Source organism: Cenococcum geophilum, assembly GCF_001692895.1.
Source record: "Cenococcum geophilum 1.58 unplaced genomic scaffold K441scaffold_26, whole genome shotgun sequence".
Lineage (NCBI taxonomy): Eukaryota > Fungi > Ascomycota > Dothideomycetes > Gloniales > Gloniaceae > Cenococcum > Cenococcum geophilum.
In genome coordinates, this window is record NW_027137584.1 from 1,057,386 (window position 1) to 1,081,599 (window position 24,214).

At 47.2% G+C, this 24,214-nt stretch overlaps 9 protein-coding genes across 9 annotated transcripts; 6 read left to right on the plus strand and 3 right to left on the minus strand.

Annotated features, from left to right (window-relative positions):
* Positions 1-3,268: 3,268 nt before the first annotated feature.
* On the plus strand, positions 3,269-5,325 carry K441DRAFT_612779 (cytochrome P450 family protein; the record flags this gene model as incomplete). Its single annotated transcript, XM_067645627.1, has 4 exons — positions 3,269-3,488; positions 3,617-4,155; positions 4,233-4,816; positions 4,946-5,325. 4 exons carry the CDS (start codon positions 3,269-3,271, stop codon positions 5,109-5,111), a joined length of 1,509 nt encoding a protein of 502 aa, XP_067503010.1. The 3' UTR covers positions 5,112-5,325.
* A 1,990-nt stretch (positions 5,326-7,315) lies between these two features.
* Positions 7,316-8,249, plus strand: K441DRAFT_565638 (uncharacterized protein; the record flags this gene model as incomplete). The annotated part of the gene is made up of 2 exons (XM_067643710.1): positions 7,316-8,008; positions 8,073-8,249. 2 exons carry the CDS (start codon positions 7,316-7,318, stop codon positions 8,247-8,249), a joined length of 870 nt encoding a protein of 289 aa, XP_067503011.1.
* A 482-nt stretch (positions 8,250-8,731) lies between these two features.
* Positions 8,732-9,471, minus strand: K441DRAFT_722927 (glycoside hydrolase family 28 protein; the record flags this gene model as incomplete). The annotated part of the gene is made up of 3 exons (XM_067654078.1): positions 8,732-8,949; positions 9,106-9,259; positions 9,369-9,471. Coding segments are annotated over 3 exons (423 nt in total), but the record flags the coding sequence as incomplete, so codon positions are not given.
* Positions 9,472-11,332: 1,861 nt separating this feature from the next.
* On the plus strand, positions 11,333-12,528 carry K441DRAFT_661407 (uncharacterized protein). Its single transcript, XM_067648867.1, has 2 exons — positions 11,333-11,603; positions 11,661-12,528. Exons 1-2 carry the CDS (start codon positions 11,550-11,552, stop codon positions 12,189-12,191), a joined length of 585 nt encoding a protein of 194 aa, XP_067503013.1. The 5' UTR covers positions 11,333-11,549; the 3' UTR covers positions 12,192-12,528.
* A 379-nt stretch (positions 12,529-12,907) lies between these two features.
* K441DRAFT_564975 (NPL4-domain-containing protein) lies at positions 12,908-16,780 on the minus strand (the record flags this gene model as incomplete). Its single annotated transcript, XM_067643677.1, has 5 exons — positions 12,908-13,997; positions 14,146-14,355; positions 14,830-14,969; positions 15,036-16,518; positions 16,572-16,780. The coding sequence occupies 5 exons, from the start codon at positions 16,778-16,780 to the stop codon at positions 12,908-12,910; spliced, it is 3,132 nt and encodes a 1,043-aa protein (XP_067503014.1).
* Positions 16,781-17,224: 444 nt separating this feature from the next.
* K441DRAFT_565527 (uncharacterized protein) lies at positions 17,225-18,059 on the plus strand (the record flags this gene model as incomplete). Its single annotated transcript, XM_067643708.1, has 2 exons — positions 17,225-17,626; positions 17,712-18,059. Coding segments are annotated over 2 exons (750 nt in total), but the record flags the coding sequence as incomplete, so codon positions are not given.
* A 426-nt stretch (positions 18,060-18,485) lies between these two features.
* Positions 18,486-19,852, minus strand: K441DRAFT_687724 (uncharacterized protein; the record flags this gene model as incomplete). The annotated part of the gene is made up of 3 exons (XM_067652117.1): positions 18,486-19,172; positions 19,224-19,468; positions 19,522-19,852. The coding sequence occupies 3 exons, from the start codon at positions 19,850-19,852 to the stop codon at positions 18,486-18,488; spliced, it is 1,263 nt and encodes a 420-aa protein (XP_067503016.1).
* Positions 19,853-20,384: 532 nt separating this feature from the next.
* On the plus strand, positions 20,385-21,485 carry K441DRAFT_565648 (uncharacterized protein; the record flags this gene model as incomplete). Its single annotated transcript, XM_067643712.1, has 2 exons — positions 20,385-20,643; positions 20,698-21,485. The coding sequence occupies 2 exons, from the start codon at positions 20,385-20,387 to the stop codon at positions 21,483-21,485; spliced, it is 1,047 nt and encodes a 348-aa protein (XP_067503017.1).
* Positions 21,486-22,123: 638 nt separating this feature from the next.
* K441DRAFT_661412 (CKS-domain-containing protein) lies at positions 22,124-23,391 on the plus strand. Its single transcript, XM_067648868.1, has 4 exons — positions 22,124-22,464; positions 22,519-22,663; positions 22,731-22,789; positions 22,876-23,391. The coding sequence occupies exons 1-4, from the start codon at positions 22,352-22,354 to the stop codon at positions 22,910-22,912; spliced, it is 354 nt and encodes a 117-aa protein (XP_067503018.1). The 5' UTR covers positions 22,124-22,351; the 3' UTR covers positions 22,913-23,391.
* Positions 23,392-24,214: the final 823 nt, after the last annotated feature.

Genomic DNA, 24,214 nt, shown 5'->3' on the forward strand with positions numbered 1-24,214 from the left:
GCCGTGGTTTTTGAAAAGAAGAATGACGCAGATGTCAGCCAAACCGGCAAGATCGTATTCCATCGGCCTCACCCAGTGTCGAAAACTGATCCGGTAATGTTGCATTCAATGGGAAAGAGGATGAGGAAGTGGTTTGGATGGCATAGAGGCCTTTTCGCTCTCTAGTAACGGGAAAGCAACCCATTCATGTAAGTTCGGCCCGTATGGAATTTGGAAAATAATTGCGGCTTCAAAATTGGGAATGTTGTAAGTCGCAACCAGAATTAATAAAGAAGGCAAGAACACAGAAGTTCAATACAGAACTAGCAGAATTGATTTAGATATCAGCAAGGATCGGCTAATGGAAATTACATAATATAATATTGATACTATTCTTTCAATCATCCAATGCTTTCCTTTAACCCTCATATTTAGTACGTAGTCGCGGGCAAGTGGGCCATGGCATGTGGGCCACCCCATTAAAATATCGTGAAAAACGCGACGCGTTACTTAACTATTACCTCAATGGCTACACCACAACAACAAAATCCTCTTTTTTAAGAGGGTAGACTTATTCTAGCTATTAATGCCTATAAGCAAGGCCAATTTCAAAGCTTCCGAGCTGCTACTAGCACGTACAATATGCCCCGAACTATAGCCCAGCGACGCGATAAAGGCATTAAAGCAAAACGCAGTTCTATTGCCTTAAATCGCCGTCTTATACCAGCACAAGAAGAGAGCCTTAAGCAGTGGATCCTATTAATGGATTAACGCGGTATGCCACCTAGGGCTACTACCGTGCGAGAGATGGCTAGCCTTTTAGCTACCTAGCACGTCGGATCACAACTAGTTGGCGAGCAATGGGATATAAATTTATCAAGCGCCACAACGACCTTTAATCTAAATAGAATCGCAAGTATGACTACCAGCGTGCTAAATGTAAGGATCCTATACTTATTTGGGGCTGGTTTAAACGCGTTTAAGATATAAAAATATAATATAGGATTCTTAATAAAGATACCTGGAATTTTAATAAGACTAGCTTCTAAATGGGTGTTATTGCAACTGCGAAAGTTATTACTGGAACTAATAGGGCTGGCCGGCCTAGATTAGTACAGCCAGGCAATTAAGAATGGGTTACAATTATTAAAGCTATTAATGCCCTAGGGGTTGTAATTCCACCGCTTGTTATCTTTAAGGTAGTAATACACCAGGCAGCCTAGTATAAGGACAATATTATACCACATAACTAGTTAATCAGTGTTAGTAATAATGACTGGATAATAAATAAGATTGGCCTAGCCTGGCTAAATCTATTCCACGAGTATATAAAGGATCGTACTATTAGCACGCATCGGCTGCTAGTACTAGATGGCTATAATAGCCACGTATCACCTAAATTTGATCGGTTCTGTCTGGATCATCAGATAGTCGTCCTTTGTATACTAGCGCATTCGTTATATTTACTGCAGCCACTAGATATAGGCTGTTTCTCGGTCCTTAAGTAATTATACGGAAACCTTATTAAACAGATTATATAACCCTTAGCACGTCAGGGTCCAACGAGTAAGTGGTCCGTGCGGGAACACCGTTTTCAAAAACGCACATCTATATGATTTTAGCAATCAAATACCTACCGCAATGCCTTCTAATCGTGCTAGAATTTCTGCAGAAAGGATAAGTGCTAGTAACCTCATATTGAGCGACTCAACTTCAAAGAATAAGCTTATATATTAAAATACTATGGAGTTTGGCCTCTATCAAAAGCTTCGTATTCCTGAGTACGGGCGTTAAATGCAGCTCAACTGATTGGCTGGATCTTATCGATAACAATTGGACCCGAATTGACGTGCTAAGGGATAGCCCGCGGTATTAACCATATTGATAAATACAAATTCCTACTACTATATAGGCAGGCTAGACAGGTAGCACTGCATCGGAATAATATACAGGCAGGATTCGCAGCTACTGGCTTGGTCCCATACGATCCAGATTGCGTGCTATCGCTACTACATGCCGAATATTAGACACCACCACCGCAACGTCGGCCATTAAATGCCTCTTGGGCAGCTAAAACGCCTCATAATATCACTGGCCTACAACAGCAGACAGCCCTAATTAGGCGTTATCTTAAACGGCGTACATATAGCCCACTAAGTCCAATAGAATAAGCTCTTAGCCAGCTTGTTAAGGGATGTGAAATGGCAATGTTAAGCGCTGTGCTACTTATAAGCGAAAATAAGAAGCTACGCATGGAAAATCAGCGCCAGAAAAGGAAGAGGGTAAAGAAGTGCACGTATATAGCTAGGGGGGGTATTTTATTAGGAGCAGAAGGGGCCTCTCGTGCACAAGCTGTCCAGGAAGGTGCAGCGGGGGGGGGGGGAGCAGAGGCAGCGGCTGAGCGACCGCAACGAGCACCACGCAAGTGCAGCATGTGCAAATCATTAGAACACACGGCACGTACATGTCCTAGACGTCAGACAACTAGCCAGTAGATAGCTATACCGAATACAATTGTTCGTGGTTGATTAATTCGCTATATTGCCCTCGGTAGCTTGGTGGGGTGGCCCACATGCCCGCATGGCCCACTTGCCCGCAGACTACGTTAACAGAAAGGGTCAATTATTTACTCTTTGAAAAGTAGAAGTCGTTCAATAGGCTTGATTTTATTAAGTTAAAAAGTATCATTCCGCTTGAAGCGGAAAGGATACGCAGCTCGGGAACTACATGATTGGCCTATGAGCGAACGTCGAAGACCGGGTGAAGGCGACTAGGGTGCCTCGGATATTTAGCTACTAACGTGGTTAACGGGGTTTTGACCTCTCCCGTAGTTTTGACCGAAAGGAACATCAAAACTTTACCTACGTTACATCTATCACGCCTAGGTAAGCCTTAGCACGACAACATATATTTTGGCAGAACAACAAAACTTTACTTGAAGTAGTAGGCGGTACGCTAGCGCGGTCAAAACTAAGGGAGCGGTCAAAACCCCGTTAACCACGTTACGCGGGAGCACTTCGTTAGATCCTGGCTCCTCAAACGGCTGCGTAATGTGGCTGCAATCCGTCCCTCGGCACAGCTAGCGTTGATAAAGCTCACATGGAATGGAGCAAATTGCCGTGCTGCAGATGCAGCTGCTTGCCGAAACCGAGGGTCTCGACCCCCCGTCGACCAGGCTGCCACGCTGCCAAAGAACTGTTATCTCCTCACGTTACTGAACTTGCGTTTGCCTTTAAAATCCTATTCTGCCTCTTCTCCATCTTCCACTAATCGTATTTAGTTCCGCATTATGGATGCTAGAGTCTCCCTACTGTGGCTGTGGTTTCCAGCCAACCTTGCACTCATCGTTTATCTGGCTAGCCTGTACCTGTACCGTCTCTTTTTCCATCCTTTGGCAAAATTTCCCGGGCCCAAGCTCGCTGCTTTAAGTAACTGGTACGAGTTCTACTACGATGTGCTCCTGCAAGGCAAATTCACGACCCACCTTCAGGAGCTGCATAAGCAATATGGTCTGCATGCCTCTAATTTTCCCATTCCTACAAGTTCCTACCTCAGTAACGTAGCTACTGGGCTGGCTGTACTAAAATGGATTTGCTTTTGCCCCAATGGCTGACACAGCGACCTGAGCCGTTTGCAGGACCGATCATCCGAATAACACCAACTGAACTTCATATAAACGATCCAGAGTTCTATGATCAAATCTATTCCCGCAATGGCCGCCGTGATAAGTATTCTTATTTCTCAGGGAGATTTGGCTACGCGAGTGATAGTTTCTCAACCATCGACCATGATGTCCACCGGTTGAGGCGGAAGCCGCTAAATCCCATGTTTTCTGCTAAACGAATTGGAGAATTCCAGCCTGTTATTCGTGAAAACTTGGAGAAACTCTGCCAGAAGATTGCCCAATATCAAAAGGATGGGCAGGTTGTGCCATTGAATCGTGCTTGGATGGCCGTGACGACCGACATTATCACCGAATACGCCTTCGCAAAATCGTACAACCAGGTTGACTCACCAAATTTCCAGGATACACTTCATGAAGCATTGGTAGCCGTTTATACCACGGGACAGTTTGCACTGCATTTCCCAATCGTGTTCCCGATCCTGGATAGATTGCCTGACTGGTTCGTTTTATTAGCTCAGCCAGCGCTCCAACCGGTTGTGGGCCTTCGCAAGGTAAGCCATTTCGGTTCTTGCTCCCTCAATCTATCAGAATCTAAGAAGATGGTGGTAATCATGAATCCCATTTTCAGGACTTGGGCCGTAAAGTCGGAGACATTAGAAAGGGGATTAACGAGGGCCACAAGATGGTCTCTCACCCAACCATCTTCCACGAACTCCTCAACAGTGACCTACCAGCCTCGGAGAAAACTGACGCTCGTTTGGGTGATGAGGCTCAGCTGATCGTCGCGGCCGGGCTCATCACCACCTCGTGGGCACTCACTGTCGGTAGCTTCCACATCACAGCTAATAAGACTATCTACGCGAAGATGCACGAGGAACTCCGGACTGCGGGTGTCAAGGCTGGTGCTGTGCCGGACTGGCACAAGCTCGAAGTGCTCCCGTATCTGAACGGCTGTGTTCACGAAGCCGTACGCCTGGCCCATGGCGTCTCTACACGGAACCCGAGATTGGCACCAGAAACGGAACTTCGGTACGGGCAGTGGGCCATCCCCAAGAATACACCTGTGTCCATGACGACTGTCGACGTTTTGATGAACGAGACGATTTTCCCGAGTCCGAGGGAGTTTAGACCAGAGAGGTGGATTAAGAACCCAGGACTGGAGAGGTCCTTTGTTCCGTTCAGCAGGGGTAGTAGGCAATGTTTAGGAATCAAGTAAGTTCTCGTTGTATCGACCCCGAGAAACCCTCCCTGAGCCTCTTCACACACGCTCTCTCTATACAACTCAGTTCGCATGGAAAAGAATTCAACTGACCCTTACTTCCCTTTTTTTTTCTTCAATAGTCTCGCACTAGCAGAGCTTTATATCGCTTTTGCCACCGTTTTCAGCCGATTCGAATTCGAGCTCTTCGAGACGGATGTGTCCGATGTCGAGATGGCACATGCGTACCTTGTCCCCTACTCAAAGTGGGATACGAAAGGTGTCAGGGTTAAGGTAAAGCAGACATAAGAATTAAATGTAGTAGTACGGTCCTTTCGTCGGTCGAAGATACAGCGGTCTTAAGAATGAGAAGCAGGGGCCGGCCGCAGATTTCCTCCTAGGTACCAGTATCGTTTAACTGCACCAAGTTTTTTTCCCTAATCACAGACTCGATTGAGAAAAGAGTGTAGAGTGAATAGAGAATGTGATCTCTGAGAGCCTTGTTGTGATGATATGGAAATGCGAAACTAATTTCAACACTTTCGAAAACGTCATCGCGAATAATTCAGATATACGTCCTTAGACTGAAACTCGGTAGCATATTACCGGACAATAATACGGAGCACCCTGTCGAACGACGCGCTAATTGCGATCGTCGTCCTGTTTCCTATGTGGGTATAGATTAGGGGTGTCTCGGCTACTTCACTTGACTGACTTAACAGCCTACATCAATTCGACAGAGTTCTCCTTCTTGACGTGTCCGTTCGACAGTAACTTATAGGTAGTGATACATCCTACGTGCGACGAGAACCCAATAACGCATACTATATTTAATTTCAGAATGAACACAAGATGTAGAATAATTGTCAGCCGCACGAAGGAGTGCGCTTGCCACGCTGCCTCAGTGGTCCACGACCTAGAAGGCTGACTTTCAGCCTTGCGTCATTTTCGAAACCGGAGACCCGGTGAGATACACATTTGGATCAAAGCGGCACAACAAATCACTAATTATACCCTTCTCTCCGCATCCGGCAGCTCTGCTTCAGCCCAGCTGAACGATGGTACACCCATCAGTCGACTGCGGAGCCTCATGGGCTGGCTTATAAGGCTTCTGAGCGCCTTAAAGTTTGCCTGGATCCAACCCCTCGCAACTTGGTACTTGAGCTGTCTCGTTACCTTTGAGCCTCGCTATGGTATCGGCAAGTTCCCTCTGGTCGGTCCGGGTCAACAACCTCCCACCTGGGACGACGTCTGATAACGTTAGAACCTGGTTCAACAACCGGGCAAAGCAAAACCCGAACTACCGCGTCGAGAATCCCGGCAATCCTTGCACATATGCTGGCCGACAAAGCAAGACGACCGTGGTCAGTTTCGCCTCTGAGGATGGCGCTAAGCAGGCTTTGTCTCTGTCTGGTCAAGAGTTCCTTGTCAATAGATTCGAGAAAAGTATCCTGAATATCGATACCAACTTTCTGGGTCTTACCACCGTCTATTCTTCGCCTAAAGGGCCGAACATTGAGTGAGTTCAAACCTCTACTTTCCTCAAATGCCCCTCTAATAAGTGCAGCATCGTTGCCGTTCACGGCCTCGGCGGACATGCATGGGCCTCATTCACTCGCATTGCTGATGGAAAGCGTGAAGTCCAGTGGCTCCGCGACTTTCTACCAGATATCCTGGAGCAGCAAGGCATACATCCACGTATCATGGTCTATGGATACAATTCCAACCTCTTTGTGAAAAGGGCCATGGTCGATGTAACTGATCCAGCTGGGAACCTGCTGGTTGATTTGAAATCAGAGCGTGGTGATGTAGGTAGAGGTTTGCCCTAATACAAGACGTCGTTCTAATCTATACACATAGTGCCCCGACCGACCTCTCGCGTTCATCGCCCACAGTCTTGGCGGCATAGTGGTCAAACAGGTACATTAAATCCTGGAACTTTGATGGAATTATGTCTCATGTGTGCTAGATGATATGCGAACTGATTGATGAGAGGCTCAGAGCCATTAAAGGGAACACAAAAGCAAAGATTGAAGGCGACACCTCATTCATCAACCCAATCAGAGGCTGCTTATTCTTTGGTGTTCCTCACGAAGGCTCAGCAAGTGCGGCTTCCTTTTATCCCCTGCTTAAACTTCTTGATGGAATTATCCCCTTTGGAGGTGGTCCATCTACGAGGATTGTCAAAGACCTTCGCCCGCAGAGCGATAAACTACCAGAAATTCAAGATCGGTTTGGAGGATACCGTGGCGAGTTTGCCATAGAGGTAATGAGTTGCTGGGAGACACAACAGCTTTCTGGACGTACAGTAGGTCAAACAAAATTGCAATGCATTGCCAAAGCTCACCACCTTGCAGATTGTCACGAAACAGTCGGCGATCTTGGAATATCCCTATCGGCCCCAAGATTATGCCGTCAACGCGACCCATACGGATATGGTTCGTGTCGCTAATGAAATGCAGCCGGGATTCATGCCAATCATGAATGCGTTTGCGGATATCATCAAGAGGGCTATGTCTTCTTCGGTCGCCCTGGATTTGGGCGTCTCCGATCTTGCTGAACTTGCTTCCAATCTTACAGTAGCTAACGATGAAGCTCAAGTTCAGTCCATCTTGGATGCGGACTTGCTAACCCCTTGGGAACCACCACAGCCCTCATCGGGAGATGAGGATGTGTATGCTCTTCTTAGAGACTATGACACTGTTATACTTGTTGATGACTCTGGGTCCATGGCTGGTGGTCTATGGAATATGGCATCCAAAGCACTGGCTCAATTGGCCCGACGTGCGGTTTATTACGACAAAGACGGCATTGATATTCACTTCTTTAATGCCACCGAGAAAAATAGAGAAAATGTCCAGTCTGCCAGAGAAGTCGTGCAGCTATTCCAACAAGTACGACCTAATGGGACCACGCCAACATACAGCCGTCTTCATGCTCATCTGATGTCATACTTGCGACGTTTTCAAAAAGACCCTAATATAAAGAAGTATAACATCATCATCCTCACAGATGGTCCCCCGGACGATAATGTAGGACACATCCAGAAACTCATCGTCCAGGTCGCGAAGAAATTGGAGAATGAACTCGCAGAGGTCCACCAGGTCGGGATCCAATTTGTACAGCTTGGTAATGACCCCGAAGCCGAGCAGTTTTTCTCGTACATCGACGACCACATCATGAAGGATAACAAACTAGATCGTGACGTAAGATGACTTTCGCATTCCTCACTCATTTCATATGCATGCTGACCTAAATCTTGCCATACAGATGGTTGATACCACTCGATTTAACCCGAATCTTGCTGGAGAGGACATGTTCAAGAAGATCTTATTGGGAGCTATACGGGAGAAGTATGATAATATGCCCTTCGATACATTAACAGAATCAACTACCCAACCTTTGCCCTTGGCGGAACTAAGATCGAGGTCGACTTTTACGAGTTGATGTTGGTTCCTACCCTTTTCGAATTATGGTTTTTCTCTTAATGATTTTATCTTGCAAATGTATTGATAATTATATTATTTTTGACAACCGTTGCTTTATGTATTAAATGAATGCTAGTCGTGCCAATAACCGCAGTACCAATACTATTCATTCTCGGTGATCTCGTTGATGTCATCCAAAGCGTTACTCTCTGTTTCAAATATCTGTAGTCTTATAGTTATACCGAAGATGGCAGATATGTAGAAGAGGCGAGGACAGAGGGGTGGCAGTATCTTAGGGGATATACATCCTTGTTTGGGGGTTTGGGTATTGATTCAATTGGAAACAGCGGGCGAACAATGAGAAGTGGAGTTGAAATAAGGACACGAGATACTCGTGTCCTTTTGAAGTAAAGGGTTCTGTAGATTGAGTTTAGAACCATTGGAGCTAACTTAATGCTGATTCATATTATAAATCTGCGGTGAATGTGTGGGGAGATAAATCCCCACTACACCTCATATACATATCCATACTGGTCTACTCTTAGTAATACCGCTAACTGCATGTAAATCCAGCTGTATTGTAGATACGATCACAGTGATAGCTCACTGCAATCGCATTTATCGCGGAACTAGTCACGTTCATATTCTCAATGGAAACCCTTTGGCAACCTCCAGATGCAGCACAGCAGTCCATATATGTCGACCAAGATTGGATTTGCCTACCACCCTGTTTCTATTACCCATCACCCTGTCTCTGTTGCCTACCACCCTCCTTTGTTGCCTGCGCCTATCTCATGTATATATAATCTCTTTTTCCTTCATAGATTAATCGACACACGAGTTCCTGACCTATTATTTTCCGGCCAACAATATACGCTGCATAGCTCGATGCGCCAGTTCCGTGGAAATTCTCAAGGATTACATCCAATATTTCGAAAAGACTATTGTCGCAGTCTCCGGCTACACCACTGAAGGTTATACATTGCGTAATGTGGAATGGATAACCGACGATATTTACGAGGTTGAAGTCTTTCCACACTAGACGAAGCGTCAGCTACAGCAAAGACGTGATAGCATTTATGAAATCATACCGATGTTTTCAATGCCTAATAATATTTAGAACATATCAACCAACAACCATATGGAATTGGAAATGTGATAGACTTATGTTCTAGGCCGCTACCTCCCCCATTTGGAGGATAACCAACCTGCTGACCGGTCCATGTCTTAATATATGCGGCTTATCTCGTTAAAAGATCAGGGTTGCAAATCAATTAACTCAACTCGATTGAGGCCTTGAATCTGTTAGATTGAAAGCTTTATAAGCAGAGAGTCCAATTAATTAAATTGATTGAATTAATATTAAAGTTTTGGCACCTGTCGCAACTAAATTTAACTAGTGTAGTAGTTAGTAACTATCACGAGTCTTGGTAGAGAGTTAATATAGGAAAACCTACCTAACGACGCCTAAATTATTCCCTACTGTTCTTCCTATTGCCCTGCCCTTAATATAGGTCTATTGTAAGTCTTAGCGTGGTATTAACTTACCTTCATACTATATTAATACCGTTTATTTCTTTACCGGCCGCTTTGACTACCTATCTATTATATTAATAATACCTTTTCTATCTTATAATCCACTGCTATTAAAGCTCTAGTTATATTAGACTAGGTGGTACAGATTTGCTTCGCAAATCCTATACCTCTATCGTGCCGCGCGGCTCCCTGCTCCGCAGAAGATACAAACAAATCTACTGCTTTGAAGTCTTCCTAAATATAAAGGTTTATGTAGAGCCTCATGCAGAGCTTTAAGTAGGCCTCGTGTAGAGCCTGATGTAGAGCTTCGAGCAGAGCCTCGTGCGGAGCCTCGAGCAGAGCTTCAAGGGGGAAACCTCCTTAGACCCTACATACTCTATTCACTGCGTAGGCAGAGCTCTCGCAGAGCCTTTGGTAGAGCCTTCAGTAGAGCTTTTGGTAGAGCTTTTGCAAAAATTTGTGTAGAGCTTCGTGTAGAGCTTCGTGTAGAGCTTCTATAGAGCTTCTATAGAGCCACGTGCAGGCGTGCAGGCGTGCAGGCGTGCAGACGTTCGTACGGGCGAGGGATAGGGTAAGTTTTTTCCATCCATTATACTCAATGCAAGTATGCCTCAATCCAGAAATAGCTGACAGTGAATGATGGACTAGTATAAAGTTCCGCTGTCTGGCTTGTGCATTACAGATTCTTTCTTGTCGTGCTGCGCATATATCTAATGTGGGAAAATGGATATCGAGACCGGACAGCGAGCCTTTTCGATTAAAACGGCGGAGTTGATGAGTAGAAGATGTTGGCGGAAATGCTAGCAATGTCACTGACTGGAAGAAATCTAGGTCTCATTATATCTACTGAAAAAATATTGTAATAACCTTGTGCAATCATAACCGTCTTTTCTGGGAAGACGTGCTGTTGTGGTGTTAATTGATTCATTGTGCGGGAAAAGAAGGTCTTGTCCGGACCAACGAAGGTGCGGTTCTGTTTAGGAATCCACATTAAACACGGTTATTTCGGATAAGTTTCTCTGTAAAAACACGACTTTTTGTACGATGTGTTGATTTCATACGCTTTGGAAGCTGGTGTGGCTTTTTTAAGTTCAGATTGTCTTATTGGGTCTTTACTCCTACGCCTAGAAGTAGGTCCATAATATAGACCAGAGTAAATTCGTAACTAAGACCAAAAGTTCGAAAATGGCTAGGTTATAAATCTCAAAATCCAAATAAAGAAGTATGATGGCAGAGCATATATGAATCTCAAGTGGAATATGCACCCATTGAATTCGCGGTGATGTGTAACAAAAGCGGTAATTCGCGCGATGTTGGAGCAGAGTCGTACCATTACTCCAGTCCACCAGGCCAAAGCTAGATCCACATGCGAGTCCTCGGCTTAGGGCAACGATCAGAGCTGAGATGAACTCCCCTCGTGTTTCACCCGAAAAAGATATGCCATGATATGCCGAGACGGATGTCAGTGACGGAGCTGTCTAGAAATGGACACGATGGCCGCATTGTCGTCTGTGCTCCGTTAACCGATAAGAGGTAGCTCGCGCTTCAGACTTTGCCTAGGCATCTCATGAACCGCGGGCAGCTGCTGCTAGGTNCATGTGAAGTCCACAGTCTGGGGAACCTGCAATTGCCTGAATAGGCCCTCCTGCACACTACTTAACCGTCTCATCTGCAGCCTTGCTTACCTGCCCCGCGTACTCTGCCTACTATCAGAGCTTACCCCACCTCAATTGACCCTACACTCACCTTAACAAAACCTAATAGCAAACTCAATATAGCAAACATGGCTGCCCCCGAATCCGTAAAGATTGGAGATCTCACTGGCAACTGGGTCATGGTGCCTCTCCCTTCCCCCCGTCACCCCCTCCGCCACACCCCACTAACCCTCCTCCAGAATAAGTCCCTCTCAGGCGATACCGACTCCGTCCTCGCTCTACAAGGCGTCAGCTGGTTCCTCCGCAAAGCGATCGGTCTCGCCACCGTGACGCAGCACCTGAAACAGTACTTCGACGAAAAGGACCCCTCCATCACCCACATCGACTTTACGCAGACCATCACCGGCGGCATCAAAGGCACCACCGAGCTGCGCACCCTCGACTACCAGTGGCGCCCACACTCGGACTACCTCTTCGGCGACCTCAAGGGCCGTAGCCGCTGGATTAAGCTAGCGGACCTCAACGGGGCGGACGAGGATCAGAAGTTCCTGCGCCAGGACTGGTTGCCAGAGTCTGCGGAGGGCGAGATGGTTGAGAGCTATGTCGAGAATGATGATAAGGGTTGGACGGGGCACCAGGTTTGGGGTTTCCAGGAAATCGAGGTCGCAGAGAAGAAGGAGAGGCGGCATGTCAGGAATGTGGTTGTGAGGAAGGGAGACGACGTTCAAAGGGTCAAGTTGGTGTTTGATTGGGCGGGGAAGGATGAGTAAATGGGTATGCATCTTATGGAAAGGGTTGATGAATTATTGACTGGGAGGGAAAGGCATAAGGGTATGAATGTGAAGGGTCGATAGACTTACCGTATGACTGGTAGTGGTGGAATTTCTTAAATACCCTCAGGCTGGGATATCGGGAGGGTATGGCTATACAACACAGTACTGCTTATCGGGATACAATTCTCTGAACTTATCATTTGTTTTTATACTCTTTAATTGCACGGTAACAGGCTTTTATTGGGCTAAGTTCATCAACTACATCCCCTCCACTTTAGACAATAAAGGCCTATAAAAGTAGTTTTCAGAATACTAAGTTCAGATATACTGGTCAAACGTGTGTATAGCTGTATGTCTTTTACTTGCCTATATGCCAAGAAGTCAATTGGCAAGAATATGCGTTAGAATAGGCCTAGGCATTTCTCGTCTTAGTCAAGTACTGTTAACAGTTTGAAATTGCGTAGACTATTTGGTGAATGTTTATCTTCATATGGATGAGGTGTTGATAAGTTTCGTAGCTGCTGACAACTCTCTATACTTAAGATCAAGGCGTGAGCTGCTTCTAGGTAGTTCTCTGTATGCATGGAACCTGCTGCGGCGTCTTCTCAATGACTATTGTCATTTCCATGAATCCATTTACTCCTTACGCCGTATACTCCATAGAGCCAATTCTCAAATCAAAACTGTTCAGCGATCCCCAGCAAAGCTCCCGCTCACCCGTCTGCCAACACACCTGCAATCCTCAACGCCAAATCAAGGATCGCCAAATGCTCATCCGCACCATCCACAAGCCTCTTATCCACCTCCGAAAATGCCATTGCAATCTTGCTCTTCTGCAGATCTCCAACCCTTTCATCGTAAAGGACTCGATCATACAGCTGCGCAACAGTTTGCGCCGCGCTCCACCCATCCGCAACCATATCCTCAACCACCTCCGATATTTTATCATACTGCACTTTCCCTGGAATCCGAGGATGTATGGCGTCAAGCAGCCCTTCTAGGACATCGATCGGAATTACGCCAGCGATTTCCTGAATACTTCTTACAGACACTGCGCGTGTGTCATCATCATCTACGTCCATCTCATCCTCATTAGCCCCCTTCTTAGTCTCCATCGACCCGACTAGCCTCGCCGCCGATTGCAGAAACGTAATCGCCTTCCTCAGATCACCCTCCGCCACCTGGACCAACGCATCACTAACCCCCTTTTGCAATCTGACGCCCTCGACCTGCGCAATATGCTCCAACCTCGAAACCGCACTCCCCGCATCGAGACTCTTAAACCGAAACTTGCTGCACCGACTAGCGAGCGGATCGATAATCCTAGTGACATAATTACAGACCAAGCAAAACCTTGTCATCCTCGAATACGTCTCCATGGTGCGCCGCAGCGCCGCCTGCGCATCCTGCGTCATGCTGTCCGCCTCGTCCAGAATCACAATCTTGAACGGCGGGCACGGGTACTTGTCGCGATACCGCACCTGCTTGCCGCCCTCCCCGTCCGGCCCGTCCACCATGACGCTCACGTTCGGCGCATTGCTGAGCTGCTGCCGCGCGAAGTCCTTGACTTTGGCGCGCACTATCGAAATCCCGCGCTCGTCCGAGGCGTTGAGTTCGAGCACGCGCGAGCGGATGAGGTCGGGCCCGTACAGCTGCTTGGCGAGCGCGAGGATCGTCGAGGTCTTGCCGGTGCCGGGCGGCCCGTAGAAGAGCATGTGTGGGAGGTTGGTCGACTGCAGCGTGCGGCTGAGGATCTGGATGGTGTTGTCTTGCGCTGTGACTTCGGTGAGGGTTTTGGGCCGGCTGTTGAGGGCGGACGGATGGGCCAGTTAGCATGCGTGCCTTGAGTAACTGAGTAAACTTGAATGGAAGCGGCGAAGGGAGGTTCCGGGAATGCTTGAGGTATTCTGCGCGGGTTTTTCTAGACTCCTAGTATTTGAAGAAAACTCACTATTTCTCAACCCATGGCTGCAATCGGTTCGTCTCTTGTTTTACAGTAGGTGCTTTAGATGAGCTTGCTGCTGCAGCTGCAGCTTGTCGTGCCTTGATATCAAAAAAATTGGCCATTGTGTTTTTCGAATTGTTGCGGGTTGATGATGCGGTCGTGGTATTGAAAGAAGACGCGACGCGAAATTTAAGCTTTCGAAGTCCAATTATCTTTCTAATTATGGATTAGCGTGGATTAAGCATTAATTCACGGAATATCACTACCAAAGAATTCAATCGAGGAAACCGGCACCATTATTGCGCTATTCTAAGGCTGACCGGAATCTATTTAGACATTTTTCGTCCCATCAAGCCTCGCGCATCCAACGCAGGATGACAAACCAGCTATTGAGCGCCCCTTTCCCTAATATGCAGCTTGAGACCCAACCATCCCCTTCCATCCCAGCCTTCCTACACAAATGCCCCGCTAGAAAGGTGAATAGAGATATACCGTGAGATGAGCGCGCGTCGCGTAGCCTATTTGATCGAACCTGCAAGAAAAATAAGAGTATAGCGACGAGAAGACGGTGGATATCAGAGCTCAAAGGCACCCGGCACCCATTATCACCTCAGGCTAACCCCCTTGACTCTCTTAGCAAGCTGTTCGGTGTCGGAACCGTATGAAGCGTCGCGAGATGAAAGTAATGACGAGATAGAACGCTTAGGGGGTCGCTCACCACTTTCTTTTAGGATCGCAAGTAACGTCGCCCAACCAGAACTGTGCTGCAATTGGTAACCGTCTGATAGATCGTGTTGACTTGCAACGCGGCAGAGAAGAGATTCTTCTTCCTATTAAGAAGTACATTATTTAGTTATAACATTTATATGCAATAGCGTAAAATATGGGAGTAATACCTTGCTTAGGATTCCCAGTCCGTGTAGGAAGCAGAGCAGATGGAAATCAGACACAGCGTTGAGGCCACTGGTAGTATTGAGTGCCAAACCGTTTGCTCTCGCATTAAGTTGTTTAGAGAGCATGGTAAGCTCCTGGCTCTGTCCCAGTACCTCTCGGTTTTCTATCGGGAATTTGGGTCCCACAAACTGCGGATTTGCTTCATTCGGGAAGCCATGGGTAAGAGTAACAAGAAGATAATCCACGGGGAAGGTCGGTTTTGCGTTTTCTTGAACGTTGGCACCATACTCGTTTACTTTCCTATAAAAAACCTCTGGAATGTATTGTGCTTTGTTAAGGGCCTCATTGTCGTCTTCACTCTGAACGAGCATCACAGAAGGATCCGCAGAAGGCTCTATAATGTCTGCTTTGACCATCTCCACTGCAGCATTTGAGACCTGGTACGAAGATATTGCAATACCACCATCCTCATCCCCGCTTATGACACAGGTGACAAAATTGGAACCAAATTTGCCGGTATCGCTCCATTTCGTTGGCCTTGGGTATTTCGATTGATATCTGGCAGAGAATACGATCTCCAATGATGATAGGAAATACGAGTCGATGTGACGCTTGCAGATCACAGAGCCGTCCCCTGCTTCAGCATCTAAGAGGTCAGTAAAGATAACACCAACCTTCTGCATGCCGCATAACCTCGCAATTTCGTCCACTTCTTTCTCGTTCTCCCAATCCCCGAGCGATATACCGTCAACTTCATCAACTTGAGGAGGCTCGTAAATGGCTTCCACAACAGCTTTCGTTCCCAATGGCACTTCAGCATACTCTTCGTACCGCCCATACAAAAAACCTAATCTCTGGCAGCCCGAGTTCCTCCAGAAATCTAGCAATGAATTGATAAGATCCGGTGACGCGAATTCCACGTGGTCTACCATCCTAAACTCCTGCGGCTGGAGTGAAATCGCACTAGGCTGGCATTTTGTGCAGATTCCCTCTGGGAATGGTTTATGCCCGGATGGACAATCTGGGCGTACTCGATAGTACGGCTCACTTAACGGTGGCATATATGAGCTTCCCGACTCCGGTTTGTTCTTCGACGAATTGATCTTCCGTAAATACGAATGGAAGGAAAGATGTTTGATCTTTTTATCCAAAAGATATTCCGGTGAGTACGGTTCCAGTGGCATGCAGTAATCACACATACCCTTGGGCCCATGCCTGCACATCTTCTGGTCGCGCGACCTGGGTATCTTGCCATCGAGCTTGTCTAATTTATCATCTAGTGGAGACTGCTTCACAACCTCCCACGGATTTTTTATATGCTGTGTAGGTGATCCTAGTGGAACGCGTACCACTGGCTCTTCTGAAGGCGACACCGCTCTGCCGTTCAACCGGTTGGACGTAGTTGTGGATATCGGAGAATTGTTGGAATGGCCATTCGATAGTAATTCTTGTTCTTGGAAGTCAAGGAATAGCTGCGCTCCATTTCTGCGTGGCGCAAAGTGATTAGCTACACTTTGACTGTAGGGGACTCATCCTACCTCAGGCCGACCTGATCAAATGTAACGCCTTTGAGAATGCTAAGTTTTCGAGAGTCGCCGCCTTGCCGCTTGTTGCTGACAGTTATAGAATCTATGTCGATATTTTTAGGGAGCTTCTCAGCTACCTGTGGAATAATATCTGTGAAGGTGGTGTTGGGCTCGACTGTGAGACGAAACTGGCCGTCCCGGCTCACAAATCTGAGGATCATAATGCGAGCTTCGGGTCGGATAGGAAATTAAAAGGTTCAGAGTAAAAAGAGTACAAATATGAAGGAAAATAGAGCGAGAAGGAACTAGGCAGAGCAAAACGCGTGGCCCTCCAGGTAGAGGGTGTGTAAGTCGTGGAAGGTTGTCGAATTAGGGTGGTAGGTGCTCGCAGACGTCAATCCGAGGCTTGGCCCAAATTCTGCCACCGCCGGAGCTCGACCTTCTCCGCGATTGAAACTCTGGCCTTTAATATTTCGACAAAGGCCAACATCAGCCCCAGCGCACTTTATATTTTAGAATCCCTATTCGCAGGCGCAAACAACTCTTCCATGCAAGCGCGCTTCGCCGCAAATGCTTCAGCCGGTTGCATAAATCTCGTCGTGCATTCTCCCCTCCTCTGCCAGTGCATCCTCTAAAATCAAGCAACACACGCCGCGAGGTACTAACCACACAAAATGGTGGACTGGCTCGCCCTCAGCATTCCCTTCGCCTACCTTGGTATCCTTGTTGGCTCTCTCGCTGTCTTCAGCAATCTCTACCGTAAAAACAAAGCCGCAAGAACTGCCTCGCTTGCTCCATGGTTCCCGCCTAACCTTCAACGTAACATCTACCTTACCCTATTACATCTCGAGCCCGAAGCTGGGTCCCCGAAAGTTCCCGACAGTGTTTTGAAAGCGGCGCTATTAAGAAGGGCGACTGAAGATATCCACAGGCTTGTTCAAATTCGAAATGCGAAGCAGGCGCTGAGTACGCTTTTACAAAGGGGTAGCGTGGGAGACGATTTATGGCAGAGATTCCAGAGAGCTGAGAAGGAGATTGAGGAAGAATTAAGGGATGTTGTTAATGAGGTACGCTGCTCCTCCTGCTCCCCGTTCCTTATACCCTACTACACTCCCTTCATAGTGCAACAAATCAGAGTACTGATTCTCCCAGGCTAACGCATTCTCTCCCAACTGGGGTGCCACCATCTTTCAATCTGCCTCCGAAATGGCCCAAAACGCCCACATGCGCACCCGAATTGACGAAATCCAAGCGCAAGCAGCACCGGAGAAAGAATGGTGGGAACGCAGGAAAGCTGATATCCAATCTTCCTTCATGAAAGAGCTCGACGATGATGAAGCAGCAAAGCCAGCTCTCACTGGAAGTAGCAGCACCAACAATGTTAAGCAAGTCCCAGCAAAGGGCGGTAGTGACGATGATGCAGTGCTGGTTGAGGCAGGTGGACCAGCAGCACCAACCCAGGGTGGAGGAAAGGGGAAAAAGAAGAAGGGAAAGAACTGAGCGGTGAGACCTTAAGTAGTCTCTAACTGAGTGCGTTGATCCTGGCGAGCGGGTATAGTGGGGTTGCATTGCTGGTGTTTGGGCGTTCAGAGGGGTATCCCAAGCTTTTTCACTTTTACGTTTGACGGCACATTGGAGCGAATGATGAATAGCTTGCTCCAGGAGTCCTGTATATAAAACTCATGATCGGCTTGTGTTGTATTACTTGTTGCTTCAGCCGCAATATATCCAAACTGAATCATTGCCATTGGTAATGTGGACAGTTTTATTATTGAAAATGCCATTTCCGTCTTTGATCGGAATACGAGCAATATACGCCATCAAACCGAGTAACGAGGAACAAACAAGTCGTGATGATACAGGCATGGCGCTCACACAGATCCTGAAGCAAGTGTCCAAATATACAACTCAACCCACATCCTAGGCTTACTTTCGTGTTGGTCCACTCACTCCCGCACCGATTACACTCGGTAGTTCTTCGCTTCCCATGCTATACAACATCCCAATCCCGCTGCTGACAAGAAAGACCAGCACGACTGTTGACCCCGCGAACAACCAAAACGGCGCCACAACATCCTTCTTCTGACACGCTGGCCCGCCATAATGCGTCGTTTTAACCGTGCCGTCACCATTATTGACGACGGTAGGTTTACAGGCGCAGCTGTAGCAATCGTTGTACTTACCTTTACCGCCAGCTCTCTGTTCACCTTTGCGTGCAAGTTGGCATTGGCCATGACTGCTGCAGTTATGGGTACTGATTTGGCAGGCCGATAGAGAGTCAAAACAGGAAGGAAGAATACCAAGGACAGGTTTGGCGTAGACATGAGGAGAATTAGTGTCTAAGCTAGTGGAGAAGTTCACGTTGGAGGAAGCTTCTGGTGCAGCTGGTGACGAGAGAATTGCTTCGGGATTCTGGCGGCGGGGCTGATTTTGTGCACGACTAGGGAGAGGGTAGACGTCATAGGAGTTTGCGGAGCGCTTTGTGTTGATGGAAGTAGAAGGAGGCATGATCACTATAGTGAGGGAGAAGCCGACACGTTCGGCCTGCTGGAGGAGTGCTTGAAAAGTCGTTTGGAGGACAGAAGTCGCTTGTCCATACGTCTTAGCAACAGTCTGAATATGTTGTTAATAGTCGTATAAGTAAAGCATAAGGGTAATACAAACCTCTAAGGACTCAATATGTAGGAACGTTATATGATTGTGAGTACTGATCGAACTAGGCTGTCCTGCTACCCTCAACTCCTCTCCAATAACAAGATCAGAGTTATAGTTTGTTAACAGCGGATCTGGGACTTCGGGAAGACTATCTGCCTGAAGCATGAAGTCCTCGAGCAAGCGGGCGTTGGAGGAAGCCGGAGGCGGGTTGGTAATAGAAAACTCAGAATAGCCGCTGGACACGGGTATGATCTCTTTGGGATGCCTTTTTAGCAAGGACATTATGGCAGGCCTAAGTAGTGCTCACCTTCAGCGTTCTCTACTCCTTCGACTATTATTATAGCATGCGCATTGTTGCTCTCCCGAGCTCCACCAAAAAGCTGCTGTGGCGCTCCTCCATATTGATTTAGTTGGTGAATAACCTCTTCATTCGCATTTTTTAAATTATGAAACTGCGATAACCCCAGCCTCTGGGCAAATATTAATCGAGCTGTCTCCGGATTGACTGATGAAGGTAGCTGTTTGCCCGCGGCTTTCGTTGTAGAATCCCAGACATAAACGCGACCGATATCTGAAGATGATGCCGCCGAAGCTGCACAGTATAGCAATGAGAGAATGAAGCCCCAGGACGGCTTCATCTTGACGAATGGTGGTGGTGATGCAGATAGAGCTGGGGGCTTCAGATAACGAACGTCAGTCAAAGGAAGCCTCGATCTGCGCAACCACGGGACTTTCCGCTCCGCAACGCCGCCGCTGCTTTCACTGCCTTTCGAGATTCTCTGCTATTTCGTAGTTTCATTTCACCACCACATCCACCCACTTGGTTCTATTCTTTTAATTTCAAGATATATCTTTTTTTTCCAGCGTCTCATTCTCATTAGCCTCAATTCCATGTCCTTACTCTCTCTTTATACCCTTGCATAGAGCCATAGTCTCATTGTGGAGCAATCCTTCACATGTTCAGGCCATCAACAGTACGGACCGCCTTCTCGCTTGCTAGCCGGACGCCTGTTATAGTTTTGAGGCAGGCAGCCCGACATCAAAGCAATGTAGTAAAAGTCCAACGCGTGCGCTTCCAGCAGCGCATTTTCACAAGAAGGTCCGTAAATGCCGCCTGTGCATTGTCCCGAAAACTAACTTGATAATCTCGATAGACGAGTAACTTCTGCAATGATTTATAGCGGTGCCTTCCTCGCATACTGGCATTTTGTATTACCACCAGTGGATGACGAGGATGATCAAGTGGCAAATAATGGGCGCAGCGACGCTGAGGATTATGATGTTGAAGATGAAGAGGAACTTGAACCCATATTTATACCCCTAGGCTGGACGAAAGCAAGGCCAAGGACTTATTACAAAGGTTCTGACCCTGAGTGGCAGGAATTTAGGAGAATTGCACCAGACCATAAACGCCATGCGAGAATGAGAGGTACGGCATGCTATCACCCCGCAGATAAATTCTCATATTAACAAGCTTCTTCAGATCAACTCGTCTCTATAGTCCGCACAACAATAGCAAATGATCCGCGCTTCACCAGACGTATGGGTGACATAAATATCACCATTGGCGCTCACTGGCTCGACATAACCTTTCCCGATGGTCCCCCAATAGAGTACGAGCGGTCTGGTATTGAAATCGGCGATGATCACATAGCATGGACTACCCGTCCGGTCACCCAATTAAACTACCACCGCCTCAATCGCGCTCTCTACCCCACGGCTGTCTTCTCTTCTATCTACGCCAGCACCAGCTACCTTTTTACACAACACACGCGCCAGATTAAGCAATATCTTGGCTTATCAACAGCAGAGAGTGCCCAACATCCACGCATCCACTCAGGCAAAGCTAGAACAGCAAAATCGCCTACAAGCTCAACGGATGCAGATGCGGACGCGGCCCAGCGCACGGCAACGCCCTCAAACGTGCCACCTGTTCCGCCCCCTCAGAAAGAAACTTCCGCCACACCAGCACCTGGCTCTAATCCGAAAGAAAAGAAGGTCTCTCTTCCAGAGTTCACAACAGCACCTACACAATCAGCCGCGCTCCACATATTTGCCCACACTTTATCTCGAAATTGGAAGCCTCCACCACTAGAGGCACCACGGGGCACGATCGTCGTTTCAGGGCTGGTTGAAGTAAAAGGAACCAAGGCACGCATGACCATGGATGTTTCCGGCGCGTATGATCCAAAACAGGATAAGTACGTGCTACTTAGAGGGGCCGTCAGAAGGATTCAAGATATGAGTCAGGCGCCTAGGGGAGGCCACTGAGTTGGCTGTGGTGTAATAAAATGAACTTTCAAGGTTTTCAGGAATTAAGGAGGCCTTTTGAAATGCATGGCTGGCGCGATTTGAAAAATTTAGCTCTGTTCACTGGGACTAGGTGGCATTTTTGACTTTTCACATTTCCGAATCTTCTGTGTTGGAGGTAAATGGGTTCTTCAAGGGTGCATAGTTATTGGCGCTGGCATTTTTAATGATTAAAGAATACCCTACTCTCGTAGGTGTTAATGGAGTAAAGCAAGGCCTGTTGCAGCATCACCTTAAACTACTCTTTCGGGTTTTGTGTTTATTGAAGATAGAAGAAGAAACGAAAACTGCGGGCCTGAAGCTTTTGCTTAAGAAGCAATGATATTATTTGTGTTTACTTAGAGCCAGTCGAGCGTTTTGATTTTATCAATAGAGTGAACCCTCTAGGTTTTCATCGAAAAACAAGCAGGATGATACTGGCAACCAATTGGAAGAGAAGACTCAATTCCTGTAGCCTTTTGCCACTGAGCGGTGAAGTGAAGGTCTTGGATGGAGGTGAAAGCAGAGTTTAGGTTCGCCAAATCCCGCCGTTCCGGGTAACAAATCGCGTAATTTTCGTCTGCGGCTACCCGCCGATCCTAAGCAACCCAAGGTTGTTTCTCTTGCTTACAGTCACTACCTTTTGCTCCAACAGAGAATTTGTATGTGAATCCTCATTGGCATTTCTTTGTTATTGCCTCGATATTTCGTTTTTGCATCTACTCTACTTGCAACCTCTTCAACAGACTCGCTCTCCTGCTACCGCGCCGGCCGAAGTTGCCCCTCCATCAACAAATCGCCCAAACCCCACAATAGTAGCACACGAGCATTCACAACATTCTCCCAATATGACCTCCATGGACATCGACTTCACAAGACGCAACAAAAAACCCCGACCGCTTTCTGAAGGGGAGAAAGAAAAGTTGGACGAGTTTGTTGACGCGATCCACTACTCAGCACGGTACGTTGTTTACAATGGTCCTAGTTCAGTAACTAACTCCTCTTTTCGCGTTAGATATTCTGACAATGAATACGAATACCGCCATGNGCAACTTCCAAAGCAGATGTTGAAAGCCATACCAAAAGAATACTTTGACGGATCGCGAGGTACACTGAAATTGCTGTGGGAGGAGGAGTGGAGAGCGCTAGGCATCACTCAGGTATAGCATAAGAACACCCGAACAGGTTATCATACGGACATTAGAGAGACTGACCGCTCCTTAACAGAGTCTAGGCTGGGAACACTATGAGGTTCATGAACCGGAACCCCACATCCTTCTGTTTAAGTATGTTAGCCCTTTGACCAAACGATCAACCACCACTTCCTTCCACAAACAGGGCCTAAAGATGGACGGTGTCTAATAAGTCTCAGGAGGCCTATCAACTACCAACCACCCATGCAACATTAGATTCGCCGTTCCATCAACTTTTCCACTGCTCACCAGGGAAGGCGTTCCCTTTACATACCAGCGCGGACAGTGCGTACCTCCGCTGGCTACATGTGCCTCTGAAACACGATATCAGCATAATGCATTTGATACACGTGTATTGCGGGTAACGTTTTTGGTAGACTATCTCCATTCTCTGTCCATCTTGAGCAAACCATGCGGCTAGATTTTTCTCACGACGGTATGTTCGGACGAAGGTTATGGCGGGGCGAATATTGATTTTTACCGGCCTTTGGGGCTTTCCGGATGGAGTTCTCTCCCCTTGACGAGGGGTACCCACCTGTACATATCTGGAGTGAATCTAATGGGAAGAAGAGTGACGTGAGTGGACCTGTAAGCTCCAGTGAAAAGTTTTGTTTTTCTAAGTGGGTGGTATGTGTAAATTGGCGAACGAGAATGGACATTCACCAAGTCAGTAAGTCGTCACTCTAATAGCACAGGTTGGGGTGGAAAATGCGATTCACAGCGCTTAAATTCACCCCGTGGCCACTACAAATAGCTTACCAACATTTCTATTTCCTTTGACAAGTCTCCATCCTGCCACCGTTTACCAAGATGACTTACCAAAGTCCACCACAGCAATAGTCGGCCTCACTGAAATAGCACGGAACCAGGTTTTGCGCATGTCCGAACTTCCGAAGCATATTCTTCTAAGTCTACCAGTGCTGGATGTTCTCTATTCAGCGAATATGCTAGTAGAAAACGGAAGACTGCTATTGATGGCTCCATTTCTCTCCAGCAGCCCCCGCCGCTAGCGGACCCATTCGCGATCCACCGGACCCCAACGCCCCAAATCTACTGGTGCGCAACCACCATAACGCCGCTGTTGCAGTAATAATGCAAGGCAGCCACTTTAGAATATCTGCACTCCACGAACATCGAATTCTGCCCTACAATTAATTCGACACTTGAGGTCGTACATGCTGGACTTCCTTTGTCAAAGTTTGCTAAGAATGAGCCATTTCTAGATATGTATCTTACGCAGCCTCCCGTTACCACAATTGCGATGATATCTAACAGCGGGGATTCTTCTGGGTATTATGGGTACACCGCACACATCATATGCAATCACGATGGTGTGACTTTTGGTGATATCGCTTCGGCGTTGGGGAGACACAGTCTTCATGCATCTCGCAGCGATTCTGTGGGAAGCTTTTGGTATCACAAATTCCCTTTGACCTAGATGATGTAACCCTTTGATTCAGCCTCACCGTTTTCTTTAATCTGGAGCTGACTTTCATTAGTATATTGGTAGTATAAAAA

What these genes read in the sequence shown, in the direction of transcription:
- K441DRAFT_661407 (XM_067648867.1), top strand. Translation starts at nt 11,550, where the DNA reads ATGGCTGCCCCCGAATCCGTAAAGATTGGAGATCTCACTGGCAACTGG. An exon ending in TCACTGGCAACTGGGTCATG is followed by an intron (nt 11,604 to 11,660) that starts GTGCCTCTCCCT and finishes ACCCTCCTCCAG; the next exon opens with AATAAGTCCCTCTCAGGCGA.